The 22461-nt window shown below is 44.6% G+C and overlaps 2 protein-coding genes across 2 annotated transcripts in view; both read left to right on the forward strand.

Annotated features, from left to right (window-relative positions):
* The window catches only part of LOC310873266 (moesin-like), a gene marked incomplete at its 3' end in the record, with an annotated part of 31388 nt that extends 26289 nt beyond the window's left edge, over positions 1-5099 (forward strand). The window contains exon 15 of the mRNA XM_083785601.1: positions 4935-5099. Coding sequence (XP_083641727.1) covers positions 4935-5099 — 165 coding nt within the window. The remainder of the gene's footprint in view (positions 1-4934) is intronic.
* Positions 5100-7907: 2808 nt separating this feature from the next.
* The window catches only part of LOC310873265 (progesterone receptor-like), a 75038-nt gene continuing 60484 nt past the window's right edge, over positions 7908-22461 (forward strand). Inside the window, exons 1-3 of the mRNA XM_083785600.1 lie at positions 7908-8908; positions 16202-16344; positions 20923-21039. Of these exons, the coding sequence (XP_083641726.1) occupies positions 7950-8908; positions 16202-16344; positions 20923-21039 (1219 nt within the window). The 5' untranslated portion in view covers positions 7908-7949. The remainder of the gene's footprint in view (positions 8909-16201; positions 16345-20922; positions 21040-22461) is intronic.

The following is a 22461-nucleotide window of genomic DNA, read 5'->3' on the forward strand; positions in this document are numbered from 1 at the left end:
AAACGCAAACATTGAAGACAAAAGTGTGTAAAGGCAGAAATTGAAGACAGTGAGGAAGAAGTGAGGACGCAAATTGTGATTGGCCAGAATGAGGTGATGTATAAGAGCGCCCCTCACTTCACAGGTGTTATTTTATTATTCCAATATACCTCTTTTTTGTCCTGAACTCTTGTCACATTGACAATGAAAGGAGAATTTACGTCATATTGTCTGAACAAATTGGCTTTTTGTGGAAACACAAACATTAAATGCCATTGACAATGAAAGGAGAATTAACGTCATATGTTAGACGAGCAAATCGGCTATTTTGTCCTAACACAAACATTAAATGCCATTGACAATGAATGGAGAATTTACGTCATATGTGACGAGCAAATCTAAACAGTGCAAACTGTTTTAATTCAGCTCAGGCTTATATATATATATATATATGTATTACATATACATTCAGTTGTCATCTTACATGATCATAGTGACACGTTTTTTAACATTGTATCATCATGGTTAAAAGATACTTAATAACATAAGTTGACAAATTAATTCATGAAGAATTATATACATTTTTTATTGGATGACGTACGACGACGTGATGTAAGAGCGCCCCTCACTTCACACGGGTGTGATTCTTTTAAATATACTGTAGCTTGTCATGATAGTTTAACCCATTCTGACCGGGCACCCATTTTGGTGTTAGCATCATGTTATGCTTTAGCTATTGAAAAATATCAGATCTACAAGCTCATATCGCGCCACCGAGTGGCGCGATACGAGCTTGCAGGTCTGCTATTTTTTGAAAAATCGAAGAACGACTGACATTTTTAGAATCTGATCTCAGGTCAGAATGGGTTCATCAGACCAGAGTGTGTCCGGCGGAAACCTCGTATGAATCTGATCTCAGGTCAGAATGGGTTAAATGAGAGCTCATCTGTCTGATCAATCTAATATAATTATGAAAACATGCAACATGAAAATAATGGAAACCACATGAGAAACCAATGGTAATTGCAGTGCTAATCGACCCACGCCATTGTGGCGCATGTCAAGGATGGGCAGGTGGAGATATAGAGGGACCCTTCAGGGAATGGAGTGACAGGGACTGCCTCCTACTAAACACCTCCAAGACTGTCATGTACAGTATCTGTTGTCTGTGCTTAAATGTGCAAACTTCAATACAAAATATTTGAATAATAATAATAATAAACACCTCCAAGACTATATAAGGAGATGGTGGTGGACTATATCGGAGGAACAAGCCTGCTCCTCTTCAGCCTGTCAATGTCCAAGGGACAGATATCGAACAAGTAGGCTACAGTCCTACAAGTACCTGCGAGTTCACATGGATCAGAACCTGGATTGGGCTCTGAACACAGACTACTGTCTAAAAAAAAAAGACAGAGCATGGCTCTTATTTCTGAGGTGGCTGCTATACATGTTTTACCAGTCAGCAGTGGCAAGTATCTTGTTCTGCGCTGCAGTCTGCTGGGGAGGCATAGGCGTGATGGACAAGGTCACGAGGATGCCAAGCGGCGGAAACAAACCGATGAGGAAGGCTGGCTTGGTTAGTACTATGGGAGAGGCCCGGAATCACTGTTGAGTCTGTTGTTGTTGAGCGATGCATACTATATAAGATGCGGGCCATAATGGACAATGTGAGTCATCCTCTCCACAAAGTCTTGGCAGACCTGAAGATAGAGATAGAGATAGAGCTGGAGATAGAGCGAGTGCATTCTCCGGCAGCGGCGTCAGATGTGGCGTCGTGGCGTCGTCACACACTGCTGATGACAGCTGCGGCAGTGTTCCCCCCAAACCCTAACGAACCTCATAGGGAAGCCATGGGTGAGTTTTAACCAGCCATGCGTGTGTCTTCACCGACAACGCATTGTCTGGAGTCTAACCCTCTAAGACCCGCATTCATGTGTACTTGCAAAAAATAGATTTCAACCTTACTACTACTTTGTACTACTAGGACTAAGACTAAAAAATATGTTAAAAAAAATAAAAGAATAAAGTTTGATGAACAATCTATAATAATTATATAATAATATAATAAATTAATAATTTACATTTGGGGGATATCTTTCACAATAATGAATAAAACATGTTCTAGACATTCTAATGATCTAAAAAAACAAACATATATTACAATTATTTTAACCCGTGAAAATGTGAGTACTTTGTCCTCCAAAGTCCTTGATTTGAAATTTTGGATGTGGGATTTTGGGATTCAAAGTCATCCTCTGCCACTTACTTTGCCTAACAAGACATGCCTATATCACAAGGTGTTTCAATTATAGGAGCATCCATGCGCATCTACTATATAAGATGCGGGCCATAATGGACAATGTGAGTCATCCTCTCCACAAAATCTTGGCAGACCTGAAGATAGAGATAGAGATAGAGCTGGAGATAGAGCGAGTGCATTCTCTGGCAGCGGCGTCAGATGTGGCGTCGTCACACACTGCTGATGACAGCTGCGGCAGTGTTCCCCCCAAACCCTAACGAACCTCATAGGGAAGCCACGGGTGAGTTTTAACCAGCCATGCGTGTGTATTCACAGACAACGCATTGTCTGGAGTCCAATATAATATATATATATATATATATATTTTTTTTTTGGCGTTTTCTTTGCCTTTTTAATTGATAGGGTACAGTATTTTCTAGGGATGCACCGAAAGGGAAATTCTTGGCCGAAACCGAATACCGAATATAGGAAACAGTTGGCCGACAACCGAATACTGCATATCCGAATATGATTAATATTATATATATTTCTTTCCTACGATTGCTGTCATGGCCGTACCTTAAAGCTACCTGATTTATGGCAAAATAAATGGTTATGGCAAAACCTAACTTAAATAATAATCACTATTATGGGTCCAGAAAACATTTATTCCGCTCTTTTGAATGCATTAACTATTCGGTGATATATCATCTGCCTATTTGGGGCCGAAACCGAATAGGCCGAAAATGCGTTTTTTAGCCATTTTCTGCCGAATATTTTCTGCGGCCGAATATTCGGTGCATCACTAGTATTTAGACAGGAAAGGGGGAGAGAGATGGGGAGTGACACGTGGCAATAAAGGCCGTCGGGGCTGGGGAGTCGAACCCACAGCACGCCGTCCGGCTGGCTTGGCAGCCTATATAGGTGCCCAGACGGTTGAGCTAACCGTCCGGGGCCGACACGGGTGAGTCTTATAACCAGCCACGCATGTTGAGAAAGCAGAGGAAACACTGCCGCCGCGGCTGTAATCGGCAGTTGTCGCGTCTAAGACCGGCGAAACACTGCCACGGAACGGACCTGCAGTGGAGTGTCTTGGTCTGCGCGCAATATCAAAGGATTATCCCATTCTGACCTGAGATCAGATTCACACGAGGTTTCCACCGGACACACACTGGTCTGATCAACCCATTCTGACCTGAGATCAGATTCTAAAAATGTCAGTCGTTCTTCGATTTTTCAAAAAATAGCAGACCTACAAGCTCGTATCGCGCCACTCGGTGGCGCGATATGAGCTTGTAGATCTGCTATTTTTCAATAGATAAAGCATAACATGATGCTGACACCAAAATGGGTGCCCGGTCAGAATGGGTTATTATCCCCAGTGACACCTTTCTTTTTTAATAATATTTTAATGCGTATTCATAATTTAAAAGAATAATTGTCTTTCTCTCATTTTTAACCCGTGCCTCCTCTTTTTGTGATGTGTTTTAACCTTCTCTATGTATCTATCATAGGACATAATTATCTATTTTGAAATAAAAACCACAGCGAGGGTGCACAAGCTGCCATATTGCACCAATAGTATCAATAGGCTAAATCACTAGAGTAAACATAATATTTAAGAGTTCCCGAACATTCAGGAGACTGGAGAGGTGAATTTAATAATATAAAACGTATCCCAGAGGGGGATTTTGTGTAGTTTCATTTTGAAGCGTCTCCCATGAACCGCCTTGTGTATATTAATGTCTCAGTGCAATATTCTATTAAGATGCAGACCAGGTGCACTTCCTCTGATTGCCTGCTCCAATGTGAGTGCTCAAATAGTCTTATAAAAAAAAATAGTGGAACTGCAAAGATAAAAAATGAAAGGCTTGTTATTGTGCTATACTTCTGCAATATTCTATACTGTTCTAAACTTATAGACAAACCTTTGAGGGGACCTGGGCCAACAACAATTTACTCAAATGTACATACAGTAATAGGCCCCTCAGCACCTCAGCCTATACAGTATACACAGCCCCTCCTATATGGCCCTGCTACGGCCCTTTTTATACCAAAGTCCCTCCTATAGGGCACATATATAAATACTGTAGGCAGTCAGTATAAATCATTTATGATAAATGCTTTTTAGAATCACTAAAATGCCTTCAAAACTGGGTAGTCGGCCCAGGCCGTAGCGTAACGGTCTGGGCACCGGACTGGTAATCCAGTCGCAGTGTGCCGCGGGTTCGACTCCCGGACCCGACACGGCCTTTAATGCATGTCATCCCCCCATCTCTCTCCCGTTTCCTGTCAGCCTACTGTCTGTCCCTTCAAAAATCAATAAAAGGCGTAAGCCGCAAAAAAAAGAAAAAAAAAAAAAAAAAAAAACTGGGTAGTCGTCAAGTGTTTTTGGTGTACCCATCTGACTGCCCATTATAGGTAGAGCTGGGGGGGGGGGGGCTTTGGAACATAATTGGGCCCATGGGTTCTTCCCTTTTTGATAATTGGCAAGAACATAGAGAGCAATCAATCATCACATGGAATTCCTTCGGTGTGAAAGGTACTTTGCTAAAAATAATTATCTGTTTGTGTGTGTGTGTGTGTGTGTGTGTGTGTGTGTGTGCGTGCGTGTGTGTGTGTGTGTGTGTGTGTGTGTGTGTGTGTGTGTGTGCGTGCGTGTGCGTGGGTGTGTGTGTGTGTGTGTGCGTGCGTGTGTGTTCCTCGCAAAAAGGTCTTGAGCACAGAGCTGGCCGCGGCCATGGATGAGAGCAAGATGACGCCCAACGACCTGATCCACGCCGAGAACGTCAAACACGGCCGCGACAAATACAAGACGCTCCGTCAAATTCGCCAGGGCAACACCAAGCAGCGCATCGATGAATTTGAGTCCATGTGAGAGAGTTTATACTGTAGGGTGGAGCAGCAGCCCCCCGAATGAGCAGAGAGATGCTTAACCTCTTTAACCCTGCCATGAGTCCCGACTCCTATAAAACACAACATAAAATACACCTTCACTTTACAGTAGTTTATAAACCTGTGTGATCTTACAGGTTTTGTTATCTCGTATTCCTTCATTTATAACCATCATTTACAGTGTTGTTTGGCAGTCGGGCACCACTGTGACAGAAGACGTGTTTAAAGTGTCAATATTATGTGGTCACATTAGCTAGTATCAAGCCTACATATGATTTTGTGGGATACAGTCATGAAAATGTGTTAATAACAGAAAGTGTACGGGGGTAAGTGGGGGGGGGGGGGGGGGGGGTAAGTGTGGGGGGGGGGGGGTAAGTGTGAAACTGTCGATCTGGTCCCTTGGAAATAAATCATGAATAAATAACCAGTTTCAGATATCTTGTACAGTACAATCCTGTGTTCATCTCTGTCCTGTTATGCTGTGAGATATTGTGGCCTGTTACAAGGACAAAAGCAGACATAAACATAGTAATTGGTCTCGACTTTCAACACAATCTCACACCCGTGCCGTTCTAAACGGGTGACTGCATGGGTACAGACTTTGACGGGATCCGCTCGTAACTTCAACGGTCGCATTAGTCAGACAACGTGCCATCTCGGGAGGCTTTTCAGATTACTTTCAAAAGGTGTGATGTCACGTTCTCTTTCTGTGTACTATATAGTACGGCTTGAGAGAGAGACTATGTTGTTAACTAATTCCCTCAAGTCCCACTTTACTTCACAACTCATTGATTCCACGCAGGCCTCATTTCTCAGGGGAGTGAATGAAGGCGTTGCTTGGTCGATAATGAGACCGAGACATTGAACGTGCACGGAGCACATGATGGTGAGATCTTGTGAGATTTCCTCTGTCCTAAAACAGAGAGGAATACAATAGCCGCGGTCTCCCTCCGAGTATGGAGATGACCTTCTTGTTTACGGTATAGTGAGTCTTTATCTTGTCTGGAGTGTAAGCCAAAATTGCACTTTTATAAAATGATAGACTTATAGGTAGAGCAGTGGTTCTCAATGCAGTCATGCAGGGACCCCCAGGCCAGGGCTCCCTGAGGGGGTTCCAAGGGACCCCCAGCAATGTTAGTTAATATAGCATCCAGATCAGTTTATCCATTGTACACATTGTGAGCTTGTAGATCTGTTATTTTCAAAGAATCTTGAACGAAATGTGAAAACATTTGAATATTTTAAACATTTTAACAACGCAAGTCTTCCCTAGGTGACCAGATCCAAACTGGGACAGGGGGGGGGATTTGGACAATGTTAGCAATGTATTACTTAAGTTGCTATTAAATGCCTTGATGTCATTGGACTATTATAGGCCCAATATTGCCTATCATTTTGTTATTAAACCCCTCTGGCTTCTCACATTTAGTTTTAAATGCTAATTATGGTTTTGGGTCATGGGTGCATGGCTGACTTGGTACTGTAGCTAGGGAATATTTCAAAATTAAGGTTTTTTTGTGGCTTTCGCTTTTATTTCATATTTTTTATGGAGGGACAGACAGTATAGGCTGACAGGAAATGGGGAGAGAGATGGGGGGAAGACATGCAGTAAAGGCCGTTGGGATCGGGAGTCGAACCCGCGGCACACTGCCAGACTGGATTGCCAGCCAAGGTGCCTGGACCATTGAGCCAAAAACACCTCTTGCAGGAAATTAAACAATGAGAGCACTTTACAACAGAAAGCCAAATATAATTAGCCCATTCTGAACGGGCACCCATTTTGGTGTTGGCATCATGTTATGCTTTAGCTATTGAAAAATAGCAGATCTACAAGCTCATATCGCGCCACCGAGTGGCGCGATACGAGCTTGTAGGTCTGCTATTTTTTGAAAAATCGAAGAACGACTGACATTTTTTTAATCTGATCTCAGGTCAGAATGGGTTCATCAGGACCAGTGTGTGTCCGGCGGAAACCTCGTATGAATCTGATCTCAGGTCAGAATGGGTTAGAGGACTAACAATAGGGCATTTGAACACATCTGATGCCCGCTATGAGTCACAATGTGACTGACAGGCGGAGGAACAGGAAGCCTATACCTGGTTGATCCTTCCTGCCAGTACATGCAGCATTATGCTTGTCTCAAAGATTAAGCCATGCATGCATGTCTAAGTACAAACGGCTGATCTCCATTTGTGGGACGGACGCCTGAAAAGTCTTGGAAATGAGGGAATGTCCCACATTATCTGGTCACCCTAATTAATCTGGTGCACAAATATTGTCAAAAAGGGGGTCCGCGGCCAAATTAAATGCATATTATTAATTTGCGGGGTTCTTCTTGAATCTTGACATGAAAAGTTTGACAACCACTGAGGTACTGGTAGAGAACGTTCCCATGCGCCCACTAGTGGTGACATTGAAGTACTACTGGCGGCACTTCATTCGTTCAGGACTTCCCTCCTAGGCTCCTCGCCTCTATGGCGATTGGTTTGGATTATTTCTGATCTGGTTTTATTCTAGAGAGAGCGGGGAGCAACCAGACAAACACATGACCGAACTCTCATTGGGCAAATGCTTGCTCACACCCCGGGAAATGTTGTATTGCTCCCTCCCTCCGTCCCTCTCTCTCTCTCTCTCTCTGTCTCTCTCTCCCCCATCTGTCTGTATCTCTCCCCCCCACCCCTCTCTCTCTCTCGCACACACACACACACACACACACACACGCACACGCGCGCTCTCTCTCTCTCTCTCTCGCTCCCTCTCTCTCTCTCTCTCGTGCATATTTGCCACTAAATAAAAATTACTGAAATTCTAAGCGAGGGGGGGAAGAAGAAGATGTCTCTTCGGTCGAGAGCGGCCGCCGAGTTGGATAAACTTCCCAGCACTTTATTGACAACAATAAAGAAACGCGATCCCACAGATATTGTTCCAGGCACTTGTGAGAGTCTCAGCAACGCGGTCTCCGTGTCCTTGGCTCTGGGCGCTCCGCAGAGCGACACCACTATTTGCTCTAATTATAATATCAACGGTGCTTTTGAGGACACAAGTTCCCCCGACGACGACGACGACGAGGCGGCAGCAGCAGCAGCAGCAGCAGCGGGCACGCCGGCCTCACCGGGTCACCGCGTCCGCGGCGGCTCCTCCGCGGCACCACCGCCGCCGGCGTCGTCGCTCGCAGCCGGGGTGAGTCCCGGTGACATGTACCGACTGACCTCTTGCATGGATCTCCTGAGGTCCAGCGAGGAGGACGGCGCGGACGGCGGAGCACGGAGCGCGTGTCCCACCACCACCGCCACCGCCGCGCCGCGGTACAACACCTGGACGGAGTCCAACTTCTTCATGACTGCTGCGGGCGGTGGCACCGCCTGCAGCAGTGACGAGGAGCAGCAGCTCCTCGGCCCCTCGCTCCCCGCCTGTCACCTGGGCGCCGGCGCGTGGTGCGTGAATGACAGCATAGCAGCACGCAGCGCCGCCAGCGACCGATTCGAGCCGGAGCGAGGCGGACCGCCGGCGGGCGCGGCATGTAATTCGCTGTGCAAACACTGTAACTATGGACAGTCCTCCTCCTCCTCCACCTCCATGCAGCAGCAGCAGCAGCAACACTGCCGCTGTGTTGTCCCGTCTGCAGGCGGGCAGGACGTCGGGGCGAAAGGTGCCCTGCATGCGGGGCTGATGATGATGGGACGCGGCCAAGTGGAAAGTTACCCGAGCGAGATGATCGAGATCCATCCAAGCCATCACGCCAGCTATTCTCCTGTCAAGAGAGAGGCCGTTGGCTGGGTCGATATGACCAGGTAAAAATTATGACAATATAAATAAAATGCCACATTAATAGGCCGCTATATATAGTTTCCTCCTTTCATATTTGGTTTTCACATCTAGTTCACACTTTCATACCTTCTTTTCTAATTCGGTATAGGCCTAAATTATTGTAACAAATAACCCTATTTTTTTTTTACCACAATGTCAAAAATAACAATAACAATAATATATTTATTTATATATTTCTCGCGTTTGACGGTAGACCTAAACGGTATAATTGCTTTGCTTATAGTTTTCCAGTACAATATTTTTATGGTCTACTGACTATACTCCAGTTCATTCCAAGTGGTCTGTTTTCTTTAACTAATAGGGCTGAAAGGAATCTTATAGTTTTTAGATTATGTAGGCTATGTACAAATTCGTACATGCCTTCTTTGCATCGATAGGTGACGGTATTGGTATAGGTATCATAGCCTATAGATTAGACTACATATGCCTACTTTTTTACAGCCCTACTGGACACAACTTAAACATGTGCTTTTGGTTAATTGGCTGTACCAATTTCATCCAATCAAGAGAACCCATCTATCGTGCAGCTTCAAAATGTATAGTGTTCCAGTTCCAATTTTGTTTCAATTACACACACACACACACACACACACACACACACACACACACACACACACACACACACACACACACACACACACACACACACACACACACACACACACACACACACACAAAACAGTGATTACTATGGTAATATTAACTACTATAACACTTATTTAAAAAAAAAAGTATTACTTGCAGTAGCTCTGGTCCATAGAGCTATGTTATTCTCGACTTCCGCCGCTCGCATGAATGCAGACCAGCCTCTTGTCTTTAGCGTAGATAAAAAGAAAGTTTTTGCTCTCACCAATACAAAGGCGGGTTGTGTCATTAGAAAGCCTACTTTCCTTAGTGGGAGCCCTCTGAGCCCCCCACCACACGTATAAACGGTACTTTTTGGCCAAAAGGGGATTTTGTTTCCACCGGGGGAAAAATACTTTTAGTTACTCCACTGCGCCTTCTACCGATATTGCCCAGAGAATTGCCTCATAGAGAATATTTAGAGAAAATCCCTTTCTTGCCAAAAAGTACCGTTTATACGTGTGGTGGGGGGCTCAGAGTGCTTCCACTAAGGAAAGTAGGCTTTCTAATGACACAACCCGCTTTGTTTTGGTGAGTAGCAAAAACGTTATTTTTATCTACGCTAAAGACGAGAGGCTGGTCTGCATTCATGCGAGCAGCGGAAGTCGAGAGTAACATAGCTCTAAATGCAATGCATTAGAGCTATGGACCAGAGCTATACTTGCAGCACCTTTAGCACCATCTCTGTAGAGTGGTACCCGGAAGACACCTGAGAAGTTTGGGCACCTTAATGCTAAATTAATTATTCTTTCCAAAATGTAACAAAACTAAGAAAAATAGGCTACATGTATTGTTTTGGTCTGAAATAAGGCAAAGTTAAGTGGGCCTATTCATGATTTGAACATGCTTGAATATTTGACGTTTATGGCCTATTTTCAACAATTGCTACAAATTGCTGCGAAACCTGTGTTATGGCATAAAACAACTTGAAGGGTAAATGTATGTCTGATAATGGTGTACAGTGAGTGCATGTTCAAATCATGTATACTTTACATTATTTCATACCATTTTCCAGAGCATAAGTTTAACCCATTTTGGGCGGGAACCCCTTTTGGTGTTAGCATTATGTTATGCTTTAGCTAATGAAAAATAGCAGATCTACAAGCTCATAGTGCGCCTCCGACGAGCTTGTAGGTCTGCTATTTTTTTTAAATCGACATAGACATCTGACATAGAAACATAGCTTTTTCAGAAAACTGTCAGAATGTAGAAGACATTTTTTTAATCTGATCTCAGGTTAATTCTTAACTTTTTCCACATTTAGGAATTAAGAAATAGCCAATTGCTCAGACTGTCAACTCTGATTCGGGTTGATTCCGGCAATGCGAGTAATCATAATCATAACTTGAACACAGGGATATACACATAAAAGCTTAATGAAACCAACGTGGTCCTGCATCCTTCTATATAAAGAAGGAAAACGATCCCAGTTTCAGAATACAGATCCTTCTATAACACGTCATCCTTGTTGTGATGGTGGTGACATGACATGGCAGCCCACTATTTCTTTTTACTATCGGCCGTGTGCCTGCTATCGCCGGTATAGTTGCCGGGTCCCCCATAGACAAATAATGCACTTCCCGGAAAATTCGTCTGGCTGTCTGTCGCCCCGCTGTTAAAACGTACTGTGAGAGTGTGTGGGTACACTGTACAGATCACGTGTGCACTCTTAGAGTCACAGACCCTGTAAGGGTCCATTTAAAACCCATTCTGACCGAGCACCCATTTTGGTGTTAGCATCATGTTATGCTTTAACTATTGAAAAATAGCAGATCTACAAGCTCATATCGCGCCACCGAGTGGCGCGATACGAGCTTGTAGGTCTGCTATTTTTGAAAAAAATCGAAGAACGACTGACATTTTTAGAATCTGATCTCAGGTCAGAATGGGTTAATCAGACCAGTGTGTGTCCAGTGGAAACCTCGTATGAATCTGATCTCAGGTCAGAATGGGTTAAAACCCCCAAAGGAAGCCTATAAGGATCCCAGGGGACCTCGCTTCGAGAACCACTGCTTGAGGGGATCCCATGTCCTTAATCTAGCCCTGTTTTAATCCATTCTGGGGCGGGAACCCCCTTTTGGTGTTTTAAACATCATGTTATAATTTAGCTATTGAAAAATAGCAGATCTACAAGCTCATAGCGCGCTACGAGCTTGTAGGTCTGCTATTTTTGAAAAAATCGTTAAAAGGTGACGCAAATCATTGAATATATATTTCAGAGCGAACATTTTTAACTAACATATTTGCTTCTGGGGGGGGGTCCCTGGAACTACATATTTTGAGATGGGAGTCCGTGGCCCAATAGAGATAATTCTGGGGGTCCTTGACATGAAAAAGGTTGAGCACAACTGACATAGAAACATGGGTTTTTCAGAAAAACGATAGGATTTAGAAGCCTTTTTTTTAAATCGACGGCAGGCCTAAATGGGTTAAATTGTCTGTCCTTGTCAGACCTGTCAATGGAAGGGTTTAGTTAGACCCTTAGTTAAGGCTTAGTTATGGACATATCGGAGACATGAGTGAAGACAAAAGGAAGACATGGTAGGCTACATAACATTGCACTCCACATGGGCCACCTTAAATCAATTGCACTCCTAAAGCTGTCTTGCCTTATGGCCTTGGGAGGTATAGTGTTTCACACAGAACTAGACTGAATCAAAGTATGTTTCTCCTCCCGCTAACATTTTATGAGTTTACTTTATTCCTGCTGTGGCTATAACCTTGCACGCGTTCAGACTTCTTTCTATAAGTGTCACTGTAAACAAGAGATAAAGCACCTGCTGTAGATTCACTGCCAAGAATGTGAGAAAACAAACTGGATTTTACTTGATTGATGCTCAGTTAACAGAGTCACAGCCACTCCAAAGACTATCTTGTTCACGGGCTGAATTCATGGTCGGCTCAATATTGTACGACATAATATGCTTTCCAATCAGATATTTAATCACATTAGCCCTGCGGTACGTGTCCCTAATTATCTGTTCTGGTTTTCTTTAAGAGGAAAAAAAATAGCAGTTCTACAAGCTCACAATAAGCTTGTGTAGACCCGTGACAAAAACATAGGGCTTAATTTAAAGGGGCATGAAATCGTCCTAGACAGTTTCCCGGGTGATGTCATGCACCTGTAGGGCACTGTATTTCTGAACGCTAAATACACCGACTGCACAGCATTTACCAACGGCCAAAGATCACACAGTGCTCTCTCTCTCTCTCTCTCTCTCTCTCTCTCTCTCTCTCTCTCTCTGCATATTTCCGAATGCACCCATAAGGTCATGTCAGAGCCTGCCATGCACCCCGCAGTACTTGTTAAGCCGACCTGGAAAGCAAACTGCAGTACAAAAGTCGGCCTACGGTTTCATCCCCTGCACTACCAAATGGTATAAACAGTGCATTACAAAGTTAGATTAGGTGGCTTGAAACAGTGGATAAACTTAGCATCATTAATCTGATACTTATTATAATCGCCATGTTGTGTCTGGCATGGCGCAGACGTCATGCCGTCTGTCTGTCTGTCTGTCTGTCTGTCTGTCTGTCTGTCTGTCTGTCTGTCTGTCTGTCTGTCTGTCTGTCTGTCTGTCTGTCTGTCTGTCTGTCTGTCTGTCTGTCTGTCTGTCTGTTTGTCTGTCTGTCTGTCTGTCTGTCTGTCTGTCTGTCTGTCTCTGTCTCTGTATTCATCACACTGGACCTCTTAAGTGAAATCCTGAGTGTTGATTTAACAACCGTGGTGCTGGGGCATATTTAACATGTCCTGGGGTTCAAAACCTCCACTGTGCCTAATGGCACACTGCCATGCCATAATCCAAGAGGCCCATTCTAGTGAATTGGTCCGATGGCGTGCATTTTAACTAAGCCTGACCCTGGCTAACACTAACCCTATATTAGTCTAACATTTGTCAAACAAAGCCGCCCTCTCTGGCTTGGCCGCATGCACTCCCAATTGGTGGAGTTAAGTCGGTAGGAGAGGGCGATTTGGTGCAGCTGTGCAGGGAGCAGAATTTGCAGGGATTAGCATGTTCGCCCGTTACGCATTTTTCGCGTTATGTCTACCCGGTGAAACTCCTCCTCACTCACAGGTGAAAAGAAGCTACTGAAGACTCCATATTTATCGGAGGAGACAGTGACAGAGATTATACACATGGGGGGAATTGGCCAGGAAGCCACAGGCTCAAAAGGGAATAGAGATTAACCTGTGAATGATGTCATGACATACTTTTTATTTGTGTTTTCTTTCTATTCACTTGGTCAACAGAATGAGAGGTCTGCTCTGCCGGGAAATATCGCGAAACAAAGTTTTGTATACCACACCATAGACAACCAACATATTTATATACTTTAAGTAGCATGCAGCATGTCAAACTAGGGGCAAAACTTAGTTTTGCATGAAAAACACTTCTTAGCCTAAATTCTGCCATATCCATATGGCCATTCTTTTTCCCCAGACCGAATACCGAAGTATTTACATTTTTGCACTCGCCGATACAAGTACTTTCTTTTGATCTTCGGTCAATTTGGCGATTTGGCAAAACACTAGACAGCGGAAGATGCCAAATTGACTGTGTGCTCCAGATCCCCCTTTGTTGAACTGTGTGTTGTTGCTGCTTAGTATTAATAGAGAGACTAGCAAGTCTTTTGTCCATCACAAAAATCAGTGACCCTGTTTATCCTGCTATGCTGCATACCAGGATAACACAAAGTATTTATATTTTAGTACTCGCCGATACGAGTACTTTTTTATTTCCGTTGAGTATTTTACCCCCTTTTTCTCCGGTTTAATTTCATTGTCACGCCGACACTTGTCCCTTGTCATTTATGCTCGTAGATCGGCTGTTTTTGGCCGATTTGCTGCAGCCTATAGTGTCAATTGGGTGTTTTGACATTTTGAGATGAGATTATTGTGATTAGCATTATTAAGCTGCTATAAACCAGTAAGTCGCCTGAGGGCGCCTGAGGACGTCTAAGGGTGGTACTGGCCCAGTGGGGACATTCTCTTGAGTGTATGGTCTGATGATTCATTTTCGGGCCTGTTGAAAACTGTAGTTTTCGCCGGCTGCCGGGCATGGCTACACTAATGACTTTGGGGTAGACCTTAACTTAATAACTTTGGGTCTAGAGTTTGAATGGACAGGTGGGCCTGTTCAGAACTCTAGTTTTCGCCGGGCGCGGCTGCACTATAATGGGGCAGGCGGCAGGCCTGTCTAGAAGGGAGACATCGAAGAGGAGGGATGGATGGGGGGAAGGATCAACATATGGAATGTCAGAACAGGTTCTGACATATATCCATATGTGGAGATCTAAGGGTTGCTGGCCAATATTGATGACATCAGGGATCTCCATACTGTATATGGGCTTAACTGTGACAGCAGGTCGCCTTTACTATGACATCAGGGTATCCACATCTCCATCCCTGATGATGTCACCACCTGGGCACCACCATATATGGTGCCCGACCAACACACTGATGGTGCCCGACCAACACAATTCTGTATTTAAGTCCGTCATTTTGTAGTGCTACGTTTCCGCATCTCAGTGTAAAAAGAATATCTGAAAGCGTGAATCTTTTTACAATGACGTTATTTTTCAGAAAGAAAGCCATTGAGGGTTAAAATGGGTCCGACTGCTTCCAACTCGAGTAGAATTATTAATGATTGTACAAGTGTCCATGACAATGAAAATATATGATGTGGAGACAATAAAGACTATTATTATCATTATTATTGAAGGTGGTAACAGTCCATTTGCTCAGTACAAACTTTCCGGGGGCAGATTTAGAATGTGTGCAGGGTTGAGTATGTTGAATCTAGTTTGCAATTAATGAGGATTAAGTTGACACAATGAAATAAAATGGCGATAGTATCCAGTGTGGGGCAGACGGCCTGTCACAGCCAGATTTGGGAGAGCAGCAGCTTTGTTGTTGCGAGGAAAGCGGTAAAATGTGACTTTCGTGGTTGTTTTCGTCTCGGATTTAGTATAACGCCACAGTATAATGCTATGGGGACACAAAAGCGACACAAAAGTAGGACCCGTAAGTATCTCTGGAGGGGGCACTCACGTCACAGCTAAAATACTGAATCACGGGGAAATGCACGATTCCATAGTTGAGACCATCTGTCGCAATTATGACTTTCCTCTCTCTTTCTGGGAAACTCCATCAAAACGATGAAGCTTGCACAAAAACAAAATGTCATTCACTGTTGAAAGTATACCTGAAAGCTGAAAGTACCTGTAAAGCTGCGAAGCGATTCTAAAATGGGACTGTGCTATGAATAAATCCAGTACATTGTTCTAGACTTGGAAACGCACGGTCAATTTGGTCATTTGTAATGCGGCGAAACACTAGACAGCGGAGGATGCCAAATTGACTGTGTGCTCCAGATCCCCCTTTGTTGAACTCTGTGTTGTTGCTGTTTAGTATTAATAGAGAGACTTTTGTTCATCAATAGAGAGTCTTTTGTTCATCACAAAAATCAGTGATCCTGTTTATCCTGCTATGCTGCATACCAGGATAACACTTATAATAATAACACAATAATAAACGTGTGTGTGTGTTCTGTGCGTGTTCTGTGTGTGTGTGTGTGTGTGTGTGTGTGTGTGTGTGTGTGTGTGTTTCTGTGTGTGTGTGTGTGTGTCTCCAGGTACGACGCCCTGTATCCAGGTGTAAGTGTGTACCTGTCCGACAGGAGAGTATGCCAGGTTTGTGGCGATGACGCGTCGGGGTGCCATTACGGTGCGGTCACCTGTGGCAGCTGCAAGGTGTTCTTCAAGAGGGCTGCTGCAGGTGTGTACCAAATGTATCACACGTATACACATTGGGGACGCTATGTAGGTGTGTCACACACACACACACACACACACACACACACACACACACACACACACACACACACACACACACACACTCTCTCTCTAACTTCACTGCCAGTTATATAAAGCATCTGTTTTTAAGGTTCTAGATAATTAACCTCTCCATCACTCCATGGCTTGGCACCTACAGAACTGAAAACTCACCTGCTGCCTTTCCTGGTGCTTCAAAGCCGTTGTAAAATACTAGCTATATAACCCATTCTGACCGGGCACCCATTTTGGTGTTGGCATCATGTCGTGCTTTAGCTATTGAAAAATAGCAGATCTACAAGCTCATATCGCGCCACCGAGTGGCGCGATACGAGCTTGTAGGTCTGCTATTTTTGAAAAAAATCGAAGAACGACTGACATTTTTAGAATCTGATCTCAGGTCAGAATGGGTTCATCAGACCAGCGTGTGTCCAGTGGAAACCTCGTATGAATCTGATCTCAGGTCAGAATGGGATAAACACACACCTGGGCCACGTGTAGTGGATTACCATTCGCATTTTTTTCCCCCTGGCACTTCCAAGAGTTTAACAAGAAATGCATTAAAAAAAGGCAGATATTGCGTACCATTCAGAGTTTGCCTTGCAACTTCTTTATGTGCACACAGAGTACCCTATCTGATGGTCAAAGTCAGGGCTCGAGATTAACGGCGTCCCGAATATCAATTTGGGACTTAAATTTATCTCATTCGGGACGGTTTCGGGACGAGAGGAGTTTTTACACTGAAAATGCGCATTTCGTGTGCAGCGATGAGCAGCATGAGACCAGCAGCGCTGCCAGCGCCGTCAGTCAGACAGTTGACAACAACGAACGCACACACCATCATTCACCCAAAGGAATCCTATGAATTATATAGCATTTAGATTTAAAGATTTAGATTTAGATCGGTTGGAAGCCTGGATAAAACCATGGTACAGAAAGGTTCCATAGGGACATGGGGCTACACTACACCAACGTTTAACGTTAGCTTCCATACTAGGCTTGCTAGCTGGCATCGACATTAAATAATATGTTGGTATATATCCTCTGAAGCAACAGATGTTTTCTAATGCTCAGATTGTTCTGGAAATGCTGCCCCAACACTGGAATGCACACCCCAAAACGCTCTCATTCCACAGTTTTTATTGTTGATTTATAGATTCCTTCGTCTTAGTATTCCCCCTAATAAAGTTGTTTTTATTTGTTTTCTCATGCCACCCATCATGTAATAGACATTTGAGTATTCATAGACTACCTGCATTGGTAGTCTGTTGGTCTTGATCAAGTAGCCTACACCAAGCTACTGTAGACACTATTCATTGATTCACTGGTACATCAAAATAACAATCAATTTGAAAATAAATATTACTGTTCTCACTCGAATATTGATATGCGATTAAAATGTGATTAATTTAGATTAATTACAAAGCCTCTGATTAATTCGATTAACATTTTTAACCAAGCCCTATTTTTCATCTGGGAGCATTTTGACTGAAAAGAAACACAAATAATGTACTGCATGTATGTATTCAATACATGCAGTACATTATTTGTTTGGCTTAATTGTATTTCTATTACAATAGGAATACAGTTATTCATTTCACAATTTGAGTGGTGCTTTTTTTGTACTTTTTTTCCCCCGGGACGGTATACATTTACTTCGGGACGGTTCAAATTGTATTTTGGGACGGTTCCGGGACGGTGGTGAAAAAAGTTAGTCTGGAGCCCTGGTCAAAGTATTTTAACATTAGGCTATGTTGCGGTTACAGACAGTTCAGTTTGCTTGCACATGTCCTCTTTGGAAGTCGGTTCAGTGTTAAGTGTTTAAAACATGAACCCCCACCCCCCGCCAACACGGCAGTGGCTCAGGGGTAGAGAGTGGCCGATAGAATGGCCAGAGTTAGAGTCCTTAAGGAAGACTCTGAACCCTAATAGACCTTGCGGTAAGCCCCACCCACTCGCGCACCTGCCCCGATACCGTTGCTAAGCAGGGCAAACATGTCCTACTATCTGCGATCCTCCACTGAGGACCGTGTTATGTCGGCGCCTTTCCGAAGAGGAATAGAAGCATTCATATCAACAACATCCATAGTATAACAAGTAAGACGCGCAAACGCGGGAAGCGAACGCAGCTCATGTGTGTGTGAGTGTGTGTGTGTGTGTGTGTGTGTGTGTGTGTGTGTGTGTGTGTGCTACAGCTGCGCCCTGTGTGTGTGTGTGTGTGCTACAGCTGCGCCCTGTGTGTGTGTGTGTGCTACAGCTGCGCCCTCTGGTGGCGGGCGGGTGGTGTAACAGCGTGACACACACACACACACACACACAGACATTCAGCCCTTGCTGTCATAGTAAGTGGCTCACTGCGTTCGCAATAACGCCATGGTGAAACGTTGCTGTTGGGCGTCCTGCAACAACAGTGCTTCGTAGGTACCCAGAACGTTTGCGGCATTTTCTTTTCATTCCTTTTCCCGTGGGTGCGCACATGTCAATGTCAATGTTTACAATAAGGAGGTGGAGGAGGCAACAGCAGCGGTGGCGGTCACTCGTTCACCCTCCCTGCTACTAAATCATACTATTAACGTCACTGCGGTTCAGAAAAAAAGACACATTGTATCCAAAAAGTGAAGATCCGCTAATGGTCTAAACTAATTTGAATTTAGGAACAGCAAAGACAATCCAAGATTAAACGGTTAAACGAGCGTTTAAATAGCTTGCTTAGTGAGTTCCATGTTTTCAAGGAAGTTGAAATGCTTTAGCGCCTCCCCTGGTCGAATTTTCCAACTGACTCCAGTTCAGTCGACAAGCACAACACAACTTCCTTGAAAAACATGGAAGCGGCTCACTAAACAAGCTATCTAAACGCTCGTTTAACTCGTTTAACCGTTCAAATTCAAATTAGTTTAGACCATTAGCGGACCTTCACTTTTTGGATACAATGTGCAGAAAAGGGTAAGCAGCGTTCTTTTTGGGATAGACAGACTGGCTGTGGGCGAAGTTATGTGGCCGTCCACTCACTGTGGACAGGAGAAAGTTGCAAAGCACACCATTTTCACCAAGGTAAGTTGTTTGTTGTTTATGAGACGATTGATTTAACCGTTGTTTAGTAAAAGTTAAGAGGTTAATAGTATTATTTAGTAGCAGGGAGGGTGAACGAGTGACCGCCACCGCCGCTGCTGCCTCCTCCACCTCCATATTGTAAACATTGACATGTGCGCACCCACGGGAAAAGGAATAAAAAGAAAATGCCCCAAACGTTCTGGGTACCTACGAAGCACTGTTTAGTTGCAGGACGCCCAACAGCAACGTTTCACCATGGCGTTATTATAGTATGGATGTTGTTGATATGAATGCTTCTATTCCTCTTCGGAAAAACCGCCGACATAACACGGTCCTCAGTGGAGTCCTGCTTGTCCTGCTTAGCAACGGTATCGGGGCAGGTGCGCGAGTGGGTGGGGCTTACCGCAAGGTCTATTGCTCCCGATGTGCAGGTTGGTGCCTTGCATGGTTTCCTGAATGGGTGAATGTATTGCACAATCTATGTAAAGCGTTTTGGATAAAAGTGCTATATAAATGCACCATTCAATACGCGCACACGCACACGCACACGCACACGCACACGCACACGCACACGCTCACGCACACGCACACGCACACGCACACGCACACGCACACGCACACGCACACGCACACACACACACACACACACACACACACACACACACACACACACATACATATATATACCGGCCCCTCTGTGTGTAAAATATGGCCTCTTTGTAATGTGGAGCAAGAAATATCCTAGCTCTGCCCCTGGATATGTCTATGATTTTCATGTATTTGGTTACCGTATTATAAAAGCAATAAGCCACGTGAGGCCATGGTTTACAGTGATTTTAGAACAGCTGGGAGCGCTTAGCGGTTCTAAAATCACAGTAAACCATGTCCTCTTGGGGCTTATTGTTTTAATAATTTTGTGTAACATTGAGTGTACTGAAAGCACCACATTCTCCCACGCGATCGGTTGACTGTGACAGCGCACCGTGACCTCAAGAGCAATTATTGTCTCCGCCAGGCCGAAGGCGTGGCAGAGACTATGTTTTACACCCTGTCTGTCCGTGTGTGTGTCTGTCTGTGGACATCTCCGGCCTCAAAATCAGCAATGGTGGCCCTGTAACAGGCCATTTCACGTTTTTACCTATAACTGGACCGATCGGCGTGTAACCTCTGCCCTGCATTTTTCACATCTGTCTTTTATAGTGCCACCAGGAGACCGATTGTTGCAAAGCACATTTCTTGTTATTACTCATATAGATTTTGTCCAAACATCATGCAAATTGGTACATATTACGATCATCTCTCGACCTGAGCTCCGAGGAGCACTTTTTTCGAATTTGTTATCAGTTCACGCCCACATGTTGTTGCTTATGAGTAATAGCCGCTGGCATTGCTAATGCACTGCCCTCATCCACAGTGTGTGCGTGTGTGTGTGTGTGTGTGTGTGTGTGTGTGTGTGTGTGTGTGTCCTCAGGTAAACAGAACCACCTGTGCGCCAGCCGGAATGACTGCACCATCGACAAGCTGCGACGGAAAAACTGTGCTTCATGTCGCTTGAGGAGATGCTTCCTGTCAGGGATGAGCCTCAAAGGTGTGAGTGCGTGCGTATAATGTGCTAACTTTTGTTTAGCTGCCCCACAGTCCGGGAGCGGAAGGGTGGTTTTTGGCTGAACGTGGCTTATTTTTTCTCGACTGATTCTTGTAACTTGGACTCCTTTAACGTCTTTTTTAATGAGATCCCGCACCGCCCACGACGCGCCTTCAACGTGTTAATTAGCGCTCTGATTAATGATAAAACTATAAAGTTGGCTTTGCCGCTAACCAAAGCTCCCCTCGAGCGATAGCGCCGTGTTCCATTGCTTCCCCTTCAGCCTCAATGCATTGGAAAAAGAGCAAGGTGGTGGATGAGGCCTTTCTAGGCCTTTTTAAGGGTTTTCCATTTCAAATCGCGCTGGATAAATAAAGCGACTGTGTTTAGTGGCTCAATAGCTCTTCCATGTGACCGCGCATCTAAAATATGGATGCATGTAAAGACTCTTAGCGAGTGATTAATCCTATCGACGCGACCACCTTCACCATTGTTGTTGTCGGTAGAGGAGGAGGCCGTCTCCTTCTTCAGCCAAATAGAATGGTGGTGAACGGTGGTCGGTTGCTGAACTATCAGCGCCCCCTGCTGGCGTGGAATTTAAGAATTCAAAAGGGCGCCCAAGTGATATCCCTTGAGCATTTTTATAGTTGTATGGAATTTAATGCAAAATACTTGGTCTAAATCAGGGGTGTCGAACTCAACTTGGGGCGAGGGCCGCATTGGTCAAAAGGTCACTTGATGGGGTCCACAACCAGTTGCGGACGCACGCTCGATGTCTCAGTCAGTCACTGCTATAATATCTATCTATCTATCTATCTATCTATCTATCTATCTATCTATCTATCTATCTATCTATCTATCTATCTATGCTCAGGCCCAGCCAGCAAGCCACACACATAGTGCTCAGACCCAGCCAGCCAGCAAGCCACACACATAGAGCTCAGACCCAGCCAGCCAGCCACACACACACATAGTGCTCAGACCCAGCCAGCCAGCCAGCCACACACATAGTGCTCAGACCAAGCCAGCCAGCAAGCCACACACATAGTGCTCAGACCCAGCCAGCCAGCAAGCCACACACATAGTGCTCAGACCCAGCCAGCCAGCAAGCCACACACATAGTGCTCAGACCCAGCCAGCCAGCAAGCCACACATAGCTCCGTAAGGGAGTGGTTGCACCACTCAAAAAATCTTCAAAAAACTGAAGAGGCTACTGGAGATTGGAGAACCTGATTTGGACATGATCTGATGCAGGACAATGTCACTATGACAGAAAGAGAAGATGGGTCTTCTCACACACACACACACACACACACACACACACACACACACACACACACACACACACACACACACAACTTTGTCCCTATAATGTGCACGGGCTACTGGCACCATTCCACTTCATCATATCACGCAAGAGACGCC

The sequence above is a fragment of the Protomyctophum parallelum genome, assembly GCF_964188405.1.
Source record: "Protomyctophum parallelum genome assembly, chromosome: 16".
In the NCBI taxonomy this organism is placed as follows: Eukaryota; Metazoa; Chordata; class Actinopteri; order Myctophiformes; family Myctophidae; genus Protomyctophum; species Protomyctophum parallelum.